The sequence below is a fragment of the Chaetodon auriga genome, chromosome 13 (assembly GCF_051107435.1).
Source record: "Chaetodon auriga isolate fChaAug3 chromosome 13, fChaAug3.hap1, whole genome shotgun sequence".
In the NCBI taxonomy this organism is placed as follows: domain Eukaryota; kingdom Metazoa; phylum Chordata; class Actinopteri; order Chaetodontiformes; family Chaetodontidae; genus Chaetodon; species Chaetodon auriga.
The window spans coordinates 17,931,271-17,949,547 of NC_135086.1; the positions used below are offsets into that span (position 1 = coordinate 17,931,271).

An 18,277-nucleotide genomic window follows, 5' to 3' on the forward strand; every position below is an offset into this window, starting at 1 on the left:
AAGCAGAGCCTTTGAGAGACGTTGACCCTGTAATTGACCTGTGTCTCCGCCTACATCGCCGTGGCGACAAGCAGAGCCGCCGCAGCTAATCACTTAGTAACCCTGACCTGTCAATCACACCGGCTCCACGTGGAGGAGGGGAGGGAGGACGGAGCGATAGCAAATGAAAGAAAGCGGGAGAGGGGGAGAGAGAGAGGGAGCGAAGGAGTAATAACAGCGCCGGGGTTATCATTTACTGGACCACCCGCCTCCTCCCACCAACCCTCAGCCGACGAAGCCCGGGTTTTAAAAAAGCCAATAAAATGCTCCATGCCTCCAACACACACGAGCAATCTCCCTCAGTGTTCGTGCTACAGAGAGAGCGGAGCTTTCTGAGAGTTCAGATAAGAGAGAGCGCGAGAGACGGAAGGGAAAGGCAGAGCGGGAAGGAGGAAGAGGAGGAGGAGGAGGGAGGGGGTGGCAGGTTGAGAGGAGATAAGATAGTAGCGTGAGAGAAGCCAACATGCAAATAAAACAACAGAGCGCAGAATTTATGGGCCGCACAGGTGTGTGTGTGTGTGTGTGTGTGTGTGTGTGTGTGTGTGTGTGTGTGTGTGTGTGTCTGTTACCTGTTGATGAGGGGAAAGATAGACACCAGCAGGTAAACGGAGGGATACCACTTCAACGGCTTGATCTCCTCAGCCAAGGAAACCTGGAGGAGAGAAAACTGACTAATGACCCACGCAGAGAAACTGAACGCTCACATTAACACGTTTGTCTTTCTATCTCTGGCTCTCAGTCTCACACACACACACACACGCACACACACACACAGATCACGGAAGATCAGTGCACTGAGGCAAACAACAAAGGGCAATTAAAACCTAATAAAATATTAACCTGCTGATAATACGCAATATCCACACAGTTATGAGAAGAAACAGGGATGATTCCAATTAAAATGGAAGCCAATACTTTGCCGTGACGCGAACGGGGTGAATTCAATATCTGTGTAAGCTGTGCGCACAGGCAGGAAGACAGAGAGATGCGGCAGCAGCTAAAAGTCGAGGAGGGGGAGAGCCTGGCGGTGGAGAGCTTTTACAAGCCGTTATCTAATTCCCAAGAGAGGAGGACTCTTGCGTCCGGAAAAGGCTGAGAAGCGCGGCCCCTGGATCGATTTTCTGCGCTGTGCTGCCCCCTCCCCTCCCCTCCCTCCTCTAGGCTGGGACGCAGCAGCCGAGCCAGCGCTAAGCCTCCCGCTCTCTCTCTCTTACACACACACACACACACAGTCGGTGCCAGGAGGCAGGCCCACAAGCTGTGGTCTCTACCCCCACATGCTGGAAATTAATTACTCACAAGAAAGACCCCGAGGCATGCAAGCTCTAACGCAGGCATTTTAAACAATTCAAATGAAAATCACGAGAGCCCCCCGGTGGTATTTTATCTTGTGTATATGTGTGTGCGTGTGTGTGAGTGAACGTGCGCTTGTCGGGGAGGGTACTGCCTATATAAGAGCCAAGTTTCCATCATGTAACGTATGCTGGCTGTATGTGATCAGCAGAATGGAGAGCGCTCATCGTCCCACACCACAGTCTGGAACTGCGCAACCCAAACGCAAACATTAAGCTCAGCCCTATTAATGTCCATCAAAACGGGAAGCTCTGACATCAGTGATCATGTCAAGCTCTGCCTATTGTCATCTCAAAAATGTGTGTGTGTGTGTGTGTGTGTGTGTGTGTGTGTGTGTGTGTGTGTGTGTGTGTCGGGAAGAATGTCTCATTGGGTGAGAGGGAACCGGCAAACCAGGAGCCTGAAGGATGCGACGTGTAAAAGGGAGCTTTGCGGGTGTGTGTGAGCCATTGTGTGCGTATTCTTTGGGGGAAAAAACAGTTCCAGAGATTGGGTCTAAAAGTATGCACGGAGCCAGTGATCTCAGATAAAATTTAGGTGAGGAGCAGAGAGAGGCATTTGAGGAATTTCAGTGCGCAAGAGACAGGATGTGGAAAAGTGTAGGAGGAGGAGGAGGAGGAGGAAGAGCGCGGCTAAAGAGCCTCGTGTTTTTAATCACAGTCCTCCCGTGTCAGAGGCCCCTGCGCTGCTCGGGAAGCAGAGGGGAATGAAACCGTAATTATGTGCGGCGGGCGCAGCGGTCCCGACGTTAATGACGCACGCTAGATTACAGACGGTTATCAGGAGCCACCCGTCCCCTTCACCACCCACCGCACTCACCCTCACTCGCAGAAAAAAAAAAAACCTATGCTAAAAATACCAGCACCAGACATCCCCAAAAGCTCTTCAGCTCCAAATTCAAGGACTTTTCAAAAGGTTTTTTTTGTCGAGTGAAATTCAAGGACTAAACTTCATCTCAAATTTCAGAAAATTTCATAAATAAATGTTTTTCCATGAGCCACAGACATTTCGTCATCATCGCAACCGCTGACATCTGCTGTAGTGTTAACACAAATATCCATCGCAGGGTTTTTCCTCAAGATGTTGATTCTTTCAAGGGGAGCGTTCGGGTGAGAGGTCCTTACAGAAAAACGGAAATTTGGAAATTTTACGCACAATCGAAACGCACAGCCTGGCAGCTAGACAGCGCATCCCAACAAAAGAAGGTATGCATGTTTTGTCAAAGCCACGTGTCCTGCTGAGAGCTCTCGAGAGACAAACCCAACTGTCCTTGCAGCTTATTCACAGTGAGGATGTTCTCCGGGATGTTGGCGACACGTAAAAGTAAAATCCGGCCTGTCAGTGAGCACGCACATGTGCAGAGGAAACACTCACCAGAAACACGCTTGTGCATGCAGGCACACACGTACACAGACACACAAGTAGACACTTCACGTCGCGACTCAAGGCAAAGCTTGTGTGGATCAGTAAACAAACACCCTGGGAAGATAACGAACAAGCAGCTCGCTGTTTGCTCAGCCAGCTTTGTTGCTACCCGACGGGACTGTGCTGCTGTGTGTGCAGTTGTGCAAATGTGTTTAAAGGTGCGTGCGTGCGTGCGTGTGTGTGCGTGTGTGCAGCTTGACTCTAACACCCTCTTTCGAACATCCTCTTGCTGACCTGTGCTGTTGCAAGACCTTGTGGCGCTTGTGTGTGTGTGTGTGTGTGTGTGTGTGTGTGTGTGTGTGTGTAGTCATGCCTGACCACAAACAAATTGCTCGAGACACACAACGATGCGTCACGACCATGTGACTGACAGTCCTGATAACTGCCAGCACTAGTTATGCACGTCATCACTCCAGTCAGATACACACACACACACACACACACACGCACGCACGCACACGCACACGGATAGAGGGGAGGGGGGTGGTACCAGGCTGAGTCAGAGAGAGAAAAAAAAGATCAAGAATGGTGAACGCAGGAAACTACACACAAAACATGCACAAAAAAAGCGAAGCGTTCGTGCGTGCGTGCGTGTGTGTGTGAGGCACAGTAACAGATAACATGTGAGGCGCAGAGGGAGGGAGATGTGGCGCGTGAATGGAAATCACCAGAGCCAGCGGTCTTCAGACACCCAGCAGGAATCGCTTTCTCTAGTTTACACCTGCTGCTACACACACACACACACACACACACACACACACACACACACACACACACACAGATATGAACAGGAGCTCACTGGCTTGGCGAGCACAATCGGGGAGGCTGTTGTTGTTGTTTTAAAGCATCGCAGCGCGTGCATAAACTCTCATAAATATTCATGTCCATGAACCTGGCTTGCTGCTTTATTCATGCTGGGTATGAGTACAAGAGTGAGAGAGACAGAGGAAGGGAGGGAGAAAGAGGGAGAGAAAGAAAGAGGGGAGGGGGGAAAGAGAGAGAGCGCAAAGTGGAAGGCAGAGAGAAAAACAGATGGAAACGAGGAGAGCGACTGGGAAAGAGAAAGACGAGGAAACGCAGAGTGTGATAGAAACCAGTGCTGACTTATTTACACCCTGAGCTACACATAGCAATTAGCCCACATGAACGTGTGTGTGCGTGTTGCTGCCACATATTCATGCACAGACACACGTCACTTGGTGAGGGTTATGCCAGTTCAGTGTGCAGTAATTACATCTGCCACTTAGGGGCAGCATCTACATAACCTTAACCCTAACCTGCCCTCCGCACCTCACCCTGCAGGGTGGAGGAGGTGCAACGACCGAGCGGAGGAGAGGGAGGAGGGGTGAGGTCACTAAAAGCGAGACAACTAGGGACTGCTGCCTTTAACTTTTCATGAGTGGTGCTGTGACACGGAGCACCTTTGTGCGGGATGCTTTTGACGTGGATCTGCAGGCTTTACATTTTAATGATTTGGTGTCTCGCTGTGCACAAGGTGTGGGCAGGTAAATGTTTAGTGACTTGCTGGAGGACAGCATGCAGAGAAGAGAGAAGAAGCACATCCCTGAACCGGCATTTTACAAGAAATCCATTATTTCATTTAAAGGGATGCTGTAGCACTGCGCTTTCATTAAGTTATGGGACTTACAAGACACACATTCCAAGAAGAACATTTTCAATCAAAGCAGCAGAGGTAAAGATATCCTGACGTCCAGTTCCAAGCATAGCTCAAGCACTAAAAACCCTGCGGCCTACATTTCCCACAATGCAATAAATAACCCATTTTTTGGTCAGACCCTTCCTGGTCACATCTTCAAAAAAAAAAACTCCTCTCCCAGTTTGGAATGCAAATCCTCTGTTTCACATAAATAAGCCATATCCAAAGCCATGCTGAGAAAACCCTGATGACATCACAAGGGTCACTTTTTCAGGCTTTGGAGGGTTCCCTCTATAGCCAAAGAGGACTAGAATGGACTTAATAGTTTCAGAAAACCAGCATAAGCCTACGCTCGTGTAAAATCAGTGGAGAGCCCCTTAAAGTTAAGGTGAAAAAAAGCATCATAATTCCAAAAAGCAGCAGCCAACTCCCTCCCCAATCAAAATTCTCTTTCTCCATTCCCCCATTGCCTGCTCCTCGTGTCCTATTTCTCCAATCTGACGTCTCTAGGCACGAATACATTTTACATGTAGCTTCTCCTTTTTTCTGTCTGTCCCCTTCTCTTTCGTCAAGGTCCGGAGCAGAGACACACAAATGCATGCGACGTGTATATATGCATGCGCAAGCACACACACACACACACACACACACACACACACACACACACACACAGTATGAGGTGTAAGCGACACAAGGTCAAATGACTTCCTGCTGTTTGACACCTACCCAGCGTGACCACAAGAGTTAATCCTGCACACGCTCTAATCCTCACGCTCTGTGTGTGTGCGTGTGTGTGTTGTGTTACGTGACGGTCAGACAGGCCATTACCTTTCGTCTCTCTCTTTCTGGGTTGAAAGTTCCCAGCCACGACTGCATCTGTGCAGAGAAGACACAAAATGGAAAGAAAAGGTCAGGGCAGTTACGTTGGCCAAAAAACAGCAGAATAGCACGTGGATCGTTTAAATCAGTTAGTTTTTCCTAGACAGGGTTGGCCTTAGGTGTAGAGGTCTGTGCCTGCAGTGACAAGCGACTATCACACCAGTGCATTATCCCCCCAACTTCCCATCCATCCCTCCAAAACTGCCTAATTCACAGCAGAGCGCGGAGCTTAGAGGCAGAGGGGAGCACTTAAACAGCTCCCAGCATCGCACAAAGAGAGGCAACTGATCAGCCTCAGTGCGCACAATATGACACGAGGAAGAAGAAGAAAAGGCAAAGGGTGTAGAGAAAGGGGAGGATTTTTTTTTTTTTTGAAGAAGTGTTAAAGAAAAGGGAAAAAGTGGAGCAAACATGGCAGAACTGAGCTCTCCAGAGAGAACGTGGGAATACTTTTCACTCAGTCTCCGCTCTCGGGGGAATGCAGGGAAAATGTCAACAGACACGCGCAGGAACACACACACACACATTCACAATCACATGCACAAGACAGGGATTTGTGATGGTGGGATAGAGGTGGGGGGGCCATAGGAAGCCAGAGGGTTTATGTAACCCAAGACATCAGAGACAAATCTCTGGAGGCCCCGAGTCAGCTTCACACGCACGCACAAAGAGGCAGCACGAACGATACGCGCTAACAGCTCCTCTGTTCTGCTATTTATTAACTCAATGTTGCCATGGTTTCTCCGCGCTGACGTGATTGTCATTGTAAATCTATGTGTGACCACGGCGTGTTTGTGCAGCGCAACACACACACACGCACACACACAAAAAAGGACGGCCCTTTGGTTCGACTGAACTCGCTCCAGAGCAGCCCTTTGTTGTCCAGCTGAGCGCCGCTATCCATCAAAATCAACATACACTGATAATAAGTGGCAATATCATTAGGCTCCGGCCAGGTCTCCAGCGCACATACGTGGCTTTTGTTCCAAACTCTATTAAGCCGTGCCACCGAAAGTCAAGCAATTCAGCCAGTTAAGTGTTGAGGCGTGAGGCTTAGGAGGGAAGGAGTGGGCATGAACAGATCGCATCCATAAAACAAACACACCACCGCGCTCCCAGACCCCTCTCTCTGCCCCGATAATGACTCATTAGCTTTCAAATCCTTCTAGTTAGCACGAGCTCACACAGCCTCAGAGTGTTTTTTCCTCAATCATCTGGGTGTAAATGACTTGGACTTGGTAAACTAATGAGAAACAGAGTCGTCCTCTCCCACGATCCTCCCTCTCGCTCTCCCCGGTCTGGTCTCTGGAAAGCGGAGAAACTTCTCCGTCCAGCTAACATCCCACCTCTCTTCACAGCCTGCTCATCTTTATCCCTTTCCCCATTGCGTCGCCACCTACCCTGCTTTCAAAGCTTTTGAAATTCTTTCAAGTGAGACAGCCTGCAGCTGAAAAGAGATAAGGCTTGAGCTCTTCATAAATATGATAGAGAAAGCAAAACGGCAGAGAGAAGGGGGGGGAGACATAGAGGCAGAAGGGGGGGGGGGGGTGTAGAGAGAGACGGAGACAGACGGAGGTGGGAAGCAAAAGAGAGGGAGAGGGAAAACAAGAAAGGTGGAAAACAGAGGGAGGCAGGAGATACGGAGCGAGACAGGAGGTGGAGGGAGAGACAGCTGAATACTGTGAGCTGAATGAGTTATGAGATGCAGATTGCGAACCAGCTACATTCATTCACTCTCTTTATCACGCCGGCGATAAAGAGCCGTGCAGTCTTTTGCTTTCCCTTCCCTTCAGCTACCTGCTGTCTGTCTCCGGTTTCGTCTGTCTGCAGCCCGGCTATCTCTGAATCTGTCTCACCGTGCCATTGTTCACTCTTCCACCCAAACAAAGAGAGCCGGCATTCACGGCGACAACTCATTGCGAGTCCGATGTGATTCATCAAATGCAGAAAGAGAGCGAGGACGGATCGGGCCTGTATGAGGCCGTATCATACATCGCTATAACGCACGTCTGCCAGCGCCCTTCCACTGGCACTGCGGCCACATCGTGCAGAGTCGTCAGATCAGGGGAATGGCAGCTATGTGAACTTCGTGGAATGCTGCCTCCGGGCCCTTACTGCACCCTCACAGTGGAAAAGCACAGAGCTACGAAGTGTTCAGCTAAGTGCTAAATCAATTAATCAACTTCTTATCTGCACAAATTGACTGTTTAGGTTCGAAAAGGTTCAAATATGTTGGAAAACAGAGACATATGTCCATCACATGGGCACAGACAGCCTATGGTCAATGTGTTCAAATCACTTCCCCACTGAGAAAAATCCAATTTCCAATGAAATAAAGTAGAGAAAAGCAGGAAATCCTCATTTGAGTAGCTGGAAAAACTGAAAGTTGCTGCATTAGAATTTGCGATTCTGGCTTTGCTGCCTCCCAGGATTGTGAATAAAGACCCCTTAAACACATGAACACACAAACATGTCATGTGACCTTAGTAATCAATAGCTTTAAAGACTAATTAGGTTTATTGCATGTTGGATCTTTTTTTATTGGTTCGGTCTATAAGAGTTTTCGACTGGCCTCACCAAGTGAATTGCTGACATCTGGTAATGCAGTAAGTTCATCAGAGGGGATTTAAACAAACGCCAAGCTGGTGGGATGTATTTGAAGAGAAAACTATAAAATTATCAGCCAAAGCGTGTGCTGTAAACATGCATTACAGCTTACAAACAGGCTTGATTTTCCTTCCAAGAACAGAAATATGCGAACGCACAAACGGCAATCCCGCCTGAGCTCTCAGAGATGTCAGCTTTCACTTTAATGTCACTTTTCTCAAAGGTCACAATGCATTTGGATTCAGCTAAATTGCCAGTGTCTTGGGCGGCTGCTGCTGTTGCTGCTGCTGCTGCTGCTGACGGCTGGCCTTGTGTTGAGCACTCACCCTCTCATTGGCCACGCAGATGATCCTGGCGTAGCAGCAGATCATCAGGAAAATGAGGCTGAACAGAGGCACGTACCATCTGCAAAGCACAAACACGAGCGGGTGGTAAGAAAACTCCAAATGAGCAATGACATTAAAAGATCATTCCTGTTGTTTTTGTCTGTGAGGGTTGTTTTTCTCTGGCCTCCTCGTAGTCCTGCTTCAGGAGCAGACACAGGAGGTTGTGGAGTGCTCTTTAGGCCAAAGGAAAATGTCAAACGGAGAAGAAAAAAAAAACACACACACAAGGTTTCATTTAATTTCTAAATCCACACACACGGTGTCATATATCCTGATTAAGTTTATTGCATGATAGGTCGTAACAGCATACTAGGAGTCCAGTGATTATATATTAGGGCAGTCTTAACAGATTAGACCACGGAAGCTCATCTAATGAGATTTTCTCTGCAGGAGTGTAATCTGAGAAGGCCATTAGGTAAGTTTTTGTGGAGACCTGTACAAAACATCTGCTCTGATGTTTCACTTACAGCAAAATAATTGTTACTCCGCCTTTAAATTATCTTGCTGCTCTGTTTTAAACATGAAACCATCCTCATTTTGCTCATGTCCTCACCTAAAAGCCCTCTCCCAGTATACTAAACTGCACATTTAAGTGCATTTCTGCACAGGTAAGACTGTTCAGCTGGTGGACCCTGGGCAGCACTATTGTAAATCGCTGATGTATAGAGGACACACAGCATGCACGTACATAAACAGCACAGAGTGGAACAGGCCTGAGTCAGCACCTCTGGCCTTCACTGCACATAGTTTCAGTGAGTAGAGAGGGAGAGAGGGGGACAAAGAACAAAAGATAATGCCACCAAAGTCACAACACCGGAAATGCATGGCATTCCTATGGGATGAAGGGTTGACAATCAAGGGAGGCGCGGGGGAGAAAAATAACATGTCAGGTATTTCTGAGCGGATGAAAGAGAGCGAGACGAGCGAGGGTGATGGCTTTGTTGGAATGGCAGCCTTGTGTTGCGCAACCTCTTGGGAGGTGATGTAAGCTCCGAGGAGTTTCAACCTCTCCCTGTAATCATGAAACGGGCCTTTGTCTCGCTTTGATAGACAGGTTCCTGGCCACCGCGGCTCTGTTCAGCCTCAGTAACTCTGAGCAGACGAGGCCGTTCTGTGCGACAGCCAAGTCCTCCAGAGCACCTGGCACAGGCTGGGAGGCTCTGGCCAAATGCACCTATGTGATACACATATTGGATGGCGCAAAGGAAGAACATCAAGAGTAATTATAGACCTAATCACGACACAGAGGGGTGAAAAAAAATCAACTGACATTCAAAACAAAGAGACTGAATCTGTCTGTGACCCATAAATACAGACACGGTTTCAGAGGAAAATGGATTGGGAATAAATGTCCAAGACTGCGCCCGAAAAGTCCTTGGTGTGTGCTAAAAACTGCAACTTTGACAGCATCTTAAAAGGCAAATATTAGGTCCTTGGCCTAATTTAACTTTGTCCACACTTGTCTTCCAAGCCTGCGGGTTGAAAAAAAAAATCTCACTGATCATTATCAAATTAAACTTTTTATTGGCAGGGGAATCCGAAATAGCAGGCATTTGTTTCACAGCAGGACACAGGGAAAAGCCGCTTCACACCCGGTGTTCTTCCACATCTTGCAGAGAACATTGATATACAAAGAACACGCTTTTTGAACATGTGTGTGCATGCGTGTGTGTGTGTGTGTGCGCACGTCCACGGAGGTTCAATAACGTCATGGGACAATGATGAAAGCGTTTCAGGGGAGACCTGCGCGAACGTCACCTCGATGTGATTTAATAACCCGCTCTCCGGAATAAACAGCGTCCAATTACACCAGCGCACGTCCCGCTAATGATGGAGAGACGAGATGGGGGGTGGGCGAGTTGGCGGAGAGGGGAAAGGAGGGGGTGGCCTTTTTAACGATAGCGTGGGGGGGCTGCGGGGAGGAGAGAATGACGGGCGGCAGCTACAAAGTGCTCTAATTAGCATGATAATGATCTGCCATTAGAGTCCGCTGTGCTCTACAGCTGAGCACTACCCGGAGAGAGAGCGAGAGCGAGGGAGACGGGAGGGAAAGAATGAGACAGAGAGAGAGAACGAAATGGAGGCAGAGAGAGGGAAGATTCAGAGTGGGCAGGGGATGATAAAAGTGAAGACAAGAACAGAGGTGAGGATGGAAAGGTGGACGTATGACCGCCGATTGTGGGTCAGCACCAGAAAGAGCAGGAACAAGAAAGAAGCACTGGGTGATTAAAAGACAGGGAGAGCGATAAGGTCATGGTGAGGATGAAAGGAATAGCAGAAAGAAGCTGCAGCCATCAGATCGACGGGGGGAGGATGGATAGAAAGACAGATAACCACAGAGGGGTTCTGAGAGGACAACAGCGAGCAAGCGTGGAAGCCTGACACTGACAGAAAGAAAGATCATCACAGATGAGCAGAGATTCAATCTCTCGGCCTCCGCCTGGCCTTCCCTCCAGCACCGCTCTGAAGTGAAGAATGAGGCTTGGGCGAGAGGAGCCTTAATTGAAGTGCTTGGTGGGAGATGAGAGCGCGGCGGGGGCCCGCGTGCGCTGGTTAGTGTGCAACTAACACGGCCGTCAACTTTGACCAACAAGATCCTGCAGCTGAGTGAAAGATCTCGATTTACCTGTTCATCCACTTAGACAAGAGCGGGGCAACCCGAGAGACAGACAGGGAGGAGGAGGCACGAAGACCAAGAGGAGCAGGGTGTGGAGGCTGTGTCTCACCGTGTGTACTAATGTAAAAGGTAAAAAGCAAAAAGACGCAAGAGTCTCCAGCCGCACTGTCAGCCTGTGCTTTGAAGCTAAATGCTAACATCTACGTGCTCACAATGGTGATGTTTACATAATGTTTGGCAGGTATAATGTGTGTTTGCGTGCTAACTTTTGCTAATTATCACCAAAGACACAGCAGAGTTGACACTGACTGGGACATCATTGGTTTTCTAGCTACTTAAGCGTAAGTGTTGCACAAGTTAAACTTCAGGGGTCACCAAAATTACTTCAGTTATTCCTGAGGGGAACGTGATTGTGTGACCCAAATTTCACGAGAATCCAAATTTCTTTTCACAGAAAACCACGTAATGGCCTTAACATGCAAACCACAATGTGCCCTGTTTGAATCCGGCGGGGGATCTTTGTGCGTGTCATTCCCCATCTCTCTCTCCCCTCATTTCCTCTCATCTCTCTGCTTTGAACTACCTGTTAATGGCATGAAATCCCAATGAGATTGCTTTAAAGGGGAAAAAAAAGGCACAAAAGTGATATTTTTTTGGTTCATCTCTGGGAACCACGAATGTCAGTACTGCATTTTGTGCCAGTCAGTCTCGTAGATGTTGAGATATTCTAATGAATAAGTGAAAACTTTGATCTGCTGGTGGCACTAGACACAAAGTCAGCTACTCATTGGGATTACTGGGATTCATCCTCTGGGTACCATGAGTATCTGTAATAAATTTTATCCAAAAGTTGTCAAGACATGTCACTAAAAAACAAAAGATGCCGTCTCATGGGGGCACTAGAGGAATCTTCAAAATCACTGGGATTCATCCTCTGGGGACCACGAATGTCTGCACAAAATTTCCGGAAAATCAATAAATCTCGGGAAATTTTGACCAAAGAGGCGGACAGGCTGACCAACTCCTCCTACAGCTTGCTGGCTCACTATAAGTGCCCTGCTAATCATAAGCTTTCATGCTTGGGTGTAATTGTCTATGTTCTTCAGTGCGCTGTCTGACCGGGGCCCGTGACACACACCGATGGGGACCTCTAAGAGCGGTGACTCAGCTAAGCTTGAGTGCTTCCAATTGCTGACTCAACCCCTGAAATTCTGCACCTCCATCACAAAACGCTGTCCTCTGCTTTTCATTCTCCTTCCTCTTTCATCCCCTTGCACACCCTCCTCCTCCGAGCCCCCCCCCGCCTCCTCCGTCCTGCCTGCGCGCTTCGCTGAACTCTGATGAAGACACACTACGGGGCGTGGGCAGAGACGAGGGCAATCTATTTCTCTCACTCTCCTCTTCTTCCCGTACCGCTGTGCCACCCCTCTTTCCTTCTCCTGCTGAGTAATTCCCTGTCTCTCTAACTGTACCCCTTATGTCTCCCCTCCCACCTTTTCCACTTTTCACCTTTAATACTAAAACCTGTGCTCTCCTGCGCCGTTTCCCAGCGAGCTGTCAGCAGGGCGCGTGTGCTTGAGCCGAGGCGTTCCTCCTTAACGGGTGCTGCCTTGGCCTCTAATCTCTCGTCTGGTTTGATGTAATTAGAGCTAATGAAGATTCCCTGATCCTCTGAGCAGCTCGTCCCCCTGGGCCACGACAGCATGGAAAACTAGAAAGAGCCGCGGAGCAGAGGAGCGCTGATAAAAGAGACACAGGCTCGTTTAGCACAGCTGATAGCTCTGTGTTGTTCGGCACGTACGTGTGTATGTGTGTGTGTGTGTGTGTGTGTGAGTGTTTGTCTCCGTGTGAGTCGGTCTGTGTGTGTGCATGCTTATTTGTTTTGAAAGATTGATTCCCTGCTGATGCTGCGAGCAGCAACGCGATTACCTTGGCTCATAGCAAAGTGTTGTTGTGTGCATGTGTGCATGTGTGCATGTGTGCGTGTGTGCGTGTGTGCGTGTGTGTGTGTGTGTGGTTGAGCGTCTGCGCCGGGGATTGGCAGAGCCCTTGCAGACTTAGGGCCAGTTGCAGAAAGCAGTCGACAGGCATAATCCTTCATAGCCGTCCTAAACACTTAAATACACAGTGTAGCAACTCCCCTAAATCTGACAAGGCAGAGGCAGACACAGGCACATCCATATGTGCACCCACATGCGCGAGCACACACACACACACGCAGACACGCAGACACACACACACACACACACACACACACACACACACACACACACATCTTGGCCTTGCACCAACAGGGAAAAAACCCTGCAGGCTCCCCTGACATGCAACCCTTCACATTTTCCCGCAGAGACACCCCTCCCCCCCGCTCCACCTCCCCATCTCCCCCAGTGAGGGAAGCTTTGATGCCGGCGCTGAAAGGGTCTACTTACATCCCAAATCTCCAGGCTACGTGATCTTCTGTGATCCAGCTGGGGGAAGAGAGAGAGAGGGAGAGAGAGAGAGAGAGAGAGCGATGAGGGGGTTACAAAGGAAAGGGAGAGCGGAAGAGAGACTTGTGTGACTGCGGAGGGGAAAAGCTGTGCAGCTGTAGCTATTAATAAGCCGAGAGTGGAAAGAGAGAGCCGAGCCCGGAGATTAAGGCTCTGTCCCAATTCTCATTCCACCGCCTCCTCTCCTCGGCCTCTTCCCCTTTTCCTCACCCCTTTAACTACCCTCCAAACAAATAATGGCCTACCTTTTCACCACAAGAACTGGAGAGTCTGAGGGGGCGTTTTACTTTTCAAAGATGTGCTGATAATTGCCAATTTTGATCGCATAAAATCTTATGAGGGAAGGAGCCTTTCTAGAGCTGGAATGAGGCCAGGGCTAAAGACATTTAGGAAAAAATATGCTGTCGCTGGCTGAAAAAAAAAAAAAAAACATAAAAATGATGCAGTAGCCTGACGGTTGGCTGTACTCACCACCAAGCCCCCGCGGGGCCGTAGTAACCCTTTAGCAGCGGCAAAGAGGCCATGACCAGAGGCACCCCCCACGCCATCAGATGGTACAACCTGATAAAAGGCAGACATTTATTTCATTATGTGCACCAAGACTGGGGAGCTTATCCCCCGAGAGAAAAACCCTATAACTAAATCAATTCTTTTCTTCTTCAGCTCATCCCTTTGTTGGCACTCAAATCGGGGTCATTTTTCAGGTGCAGACAAATGCCTATACAGCCAGACTGCCAATTACTCATGGTAATATAAACCATAATTACCCTCACTGTTGTGGAAAAGATGATTTGCAGAGATGTCTGCATCAAAACCACAAACAGGATGCGGATTCTCGCTCAGTGGGTGCTGGTGACTAAAATTTGAACACAGAGCTGACTAAATATGAAAAAAATGTGTGTGTTTTTTTAACTTTAAACGGACAATCTTTTAAAGAGAAGCGTTAAAAAAGCCGACAAACACTGGCTATGACTGAAAAATGATAGGATCAGTGGCAGCTTTCTCAGAAATGTGAAAAATCTCAATCACTGAACATGGCCTGTGTGTGTGTGTGTGTGTGTGTGTGTGTGTGTGTGTGTGTGTGTGTGTGTGTGTGTGTGTGTGTGTGAGACAGATGAGGTGTGTGCTCCAGTGTCTTGGGCATTGGTGGGGGCGTCAATACTTTATAGAGCGTACAGCGTCGCCCGGTCAATTGAGTGGAAGTCCTGCCTTGACTTGTTCCAAGTGCGGTCAATCGAGCGGTAGCGACACGGCTGACACACACTCAATCCCTCTTGAGTTGTGCGCCACACACACACACACACACACACACTTTCTCATTCTTATTTCACTGGGGCACACTGTATCCCCGACTCTGCCCCCATCTGACAGACAGCAGCGTGAGAGTGTGTGGGTGGTGGTGGTGGTGGTGGTGGTGGAGAAAAGAGAGATGGGCTGGTGGTTTAAATAGAACAGAATAGTGAGTGGGAAAGAGACATAGGAAATGTATGGACCCAGAGAGAGAGAGAGTGACGTTCAGACCAAACACAATAGGAAGTGTGAGGCAAAGGGAAAACGAGGGAGAAACGGGAGAATACGGAAATGCTGAAAGCGCTGAAAAAGAGACGGAAACTGAGCGAGTAAAAGAGCAAAAGAGAGAGAGAGAGAGAGAGAGAGAGAGAGAGAGACAGAGAGAGACAGAGAGAGACAGAGAGAGAGAGAGAGAGACAGAGAGAGAGAGAGAGAGAGAGAGAGAGAGAGAGAGAGAGAGAGAGAGAGAGAGTCTGTGTGGTGGTGGGAGGAGAGATACAAATGGTGAAATCAGTGCTGCCAGTCCATGGCATGACGACTGGTGCAGGGGGGGCTTGTCAAGAAATCAATGTCGAGAGCTCACAGAACTCAGACACACACACACGCACACACACGCGCGCCGCAGCACATACCCAACACACTCGCAGCGCTTTGAGAGGGAGATGACGAGGTCCGGAGCTGCGCACAACATGGGCTTAATGAGGCACAGCAGGACTGCCATGCGCTCTGCATTTCACACACCTGCACGCACACACCCGTGGACGTGCAGACACGCGCGTGCACGCACGCCTCGTGTAGAAATCTCTCTCGAGGCTCAATCTCATTTCTCGCCGTCTCACACCGCTCGCCTGAATCCGTCCTTCAAGCGCACATAAACACACATGCACACAAACACACTTCCCATCGTCTCTTGCATCCACTTCAATCACTCTTAGATCATCCAGCCTCCGTTCTCCATCTCCTCTGGCGATTTGTTCATTTATAAACCATCACACTGTGCCGTCACTCTGTGTGCGTGTGAGGGAGAGGGGGGGAGAGGGTGGGAGGTTGGGTTAGGGGGCTGAGGGGTAATTGTGCATGCATGCAAAGCCACACAACCCCCTGCCTAAACACACACAGCTTAACTATGCACAGTCAATACACGACAACGCACCGACTTCGCTTCGCTCTAAACCATTAAGCGTGTTTTTTGCTGTTGTTGTTTTTCTTCATCACGTGTGACCAGCACCACGCACAAATACAGACATATCATCCTCCCACCCAGTCCCTCTGGACCCATGAGAGGTAGCCAGCTGACAAGGCTCTGACGTGAGCCGATTTTGGCCCCCTACCCTGCCCCCTTTCCTGCCTCCATAAAGCCGTCTTCTTCTGAGTTATACTACCATTATATCGTCTGGCTTATTGCTAATCAATGCAAGGAAACTCCCATGAGGAGGAGGGGGGGGGGGGGGCTCGCTTTACCGGACCAACCCCTTGCACACAGAGGGGTAGGTGGGCTGTGCGCACCTAAACACATCTACAGGATACAACCACGAACAACGACTTGCAAAACAGAGTCGGCGCTAACTTGTTAAAGCGTTCTTTTCCGCCCACAGAGTGCATACATTTTTTTTTTTTTAGAATATGTGTTTGTGTCACAAAGCTCCGCGCTAGGCATGGAAAATGAGAAAATATCTCTCACACACACAAGCAAATTCACACTCGCGCCGTGGAGAGCGCTCATGGGAGTTTGAGCGACAGAAACATAGAGCCACAAAGCGTGAAGATGGGCGCGCATGCACACACACACACACACACAAACGCACACACTTAACGGCTGACACTCACTCCCTTTTCAATTAGAGCGTCGGCTGGCTGGAACAGAAAAGGAGGAGGAGGAGGAGGAGGAGGAAGGGGGTGGAGGGCTGTCAATGCTCTGCGGGGAGACACATGCTCTGGCAGACCAAACACATGCACACACGCACAAACACACACGCAGAGGGAAATGGCCGCAACAAGACAAGAGGCAAATACGCATCCAAAGGGAGACACAGAGGCGGACATCGAGACAGAAAAGGACCTGTATGTGCACATGAGGGGGTTGTCCCCGAGTTTAAATAATCAGTCGATTAATTGATTAGTGGATCATCAGAAAAAGAACTATTTTGTTAATTAATTGAATATTTAATTTTTTAAACAAAAATGCTTCTCCAATGTGAGGATTCACTACTTTTCTCAGCTTTAGAAACACTGTAAATTTAATAATGTTGGGTTTTGGACTGTGGGTTGGACAAAACATGACATCTGAAATAAAATAAAAAATTGATAAATAGTCTGTAAATCAAGCCATAAATGATAGAAAAAGCTGTTATTTGCAGCTCTACTCACATTTCATATCTGTTGGTGCTTACTTCTCTGACCAGGTTGAGGTACAGGTTCAGTGTGATGAGGCACACCCAGGCCAAGGCACTCCAGTCTGCAGAGACACACACACACACACACACACACACACACACAAAGAAAGACAACAAGGTCAAATTACAACACAGCTCCCGCAGAACACAAGTGCATATCCGCAACCGTGTGTCCGAACACACACCTATGTATGAGAGGGTGTGTGTGCGTGCGCGCGTGTGTTCCACTTTTTGATAAATGAAGGCATATTCCGCAGTAATATGAGGGAAACCTGTGGCTTAGGGTGATGGATGAGAGGGGGGAGCGCGGAGAGAGATAATGATGAACTGTGGAAAAGCAGAGGGAGATAAGGCACGAGTGAGGGCGGGGGAGGAAGAAAAGAGAAAGAGGAGGAGGAGAGCGGAGTGTGGGGGTGGGGGACAGGGGACAGAGTGGACTAGTGTGACCGTAAAGAAACTGAAAAGAAGAAATGAAGGAAGGGAAAGGAAGGCGAAGTCAGCAGAGGGAAAAAGAATGTATTTTAGTGAGACAAGAGCCGAGAAAGCTCACTTCCCTTTTCTGCCCTCATATTCAGCCCATTTCCTTTGTCTGTGTGTGTGTGTGTCTGTGTGTGTGTCTGTTGACAGGACAGGCAGGGCTGGTCGTCACAATGATGGATTCTCTGAGCTGCATACTCAGCTTACTCAGTTTCACACAACAAACGCCCCACACATGCAGGCGCAGATATACGAAAAACACACACACACACACACTCCTTTTACACTCAATGAACCTTTAGGAACAGAGTGCAGTGACAAAGAAAAAAAGAAGACTGGCTGTCTATGTCATTATCACAATAAATCACTGTCAAAGCAGCAGCAAACGCATCTTGCATAACCAGACAGCAGCCCGAGCTTTGCCGGGACTTGACAGCGCACAGCTCAGCGTCACCACCTGTCCTGACGCTGCCCCTGCTACCGTCTTCCTCCGTTCAAACGCATTTCATAAAATTTTATTGGTCAGAGTTAAAAGCAGAGCTGCGCTATGCAGCTCCCACTAGACTCGATGCCTCGCAACAGAACAAAGTGCCCGTTCAGCCGGTGTTTATGTACGGCCGTTTGTCCTCAGCGTGAGGATCCTCGTGATAAACCGAGGTGACAGG

At 48.8% G+C, this 18,277-nt stretch overlaps 1 protein-coding gene across 1 annotated transcript in view; it reads right to left on the reverse strand.

Moving 5' to 3' along the window:
- The window catches only part of LOC143330934 (cyclic AMP receptor-like protein A), a 43,738-nt gene that overhangs the window by 17,949 nt on the left and 7,512 nt on the right, over positions 1-18,277 (reverse strand). Inside the window, exons 6-11 of the mRNA XM_076747715.1 lie at positions 17,110-17,197; positions 13,924-14,013; positions 13,393-13,431; positions 8,287-8,365; positions 5,303-5,350; positions 609-691 (exon numbers count right to left, since the gene is read on the reverse strand). Coding sequence (XP_076603830.1) covers positions 609-691; positions 5,303-5,350; positions 8,287-8,365; positions 13,393-13,431; positions 13,924-14,013; positions 17,110-17,197 — 427 coding nt within the window. The remainder of the gene's footprint in view (positions 1-608; positions 692-5,302; positions 5,351-8,286; positions 8,366-13,392; positions 13,432-13,923; positions 14,014-17,109; positions 17,198-18,277) is intronic.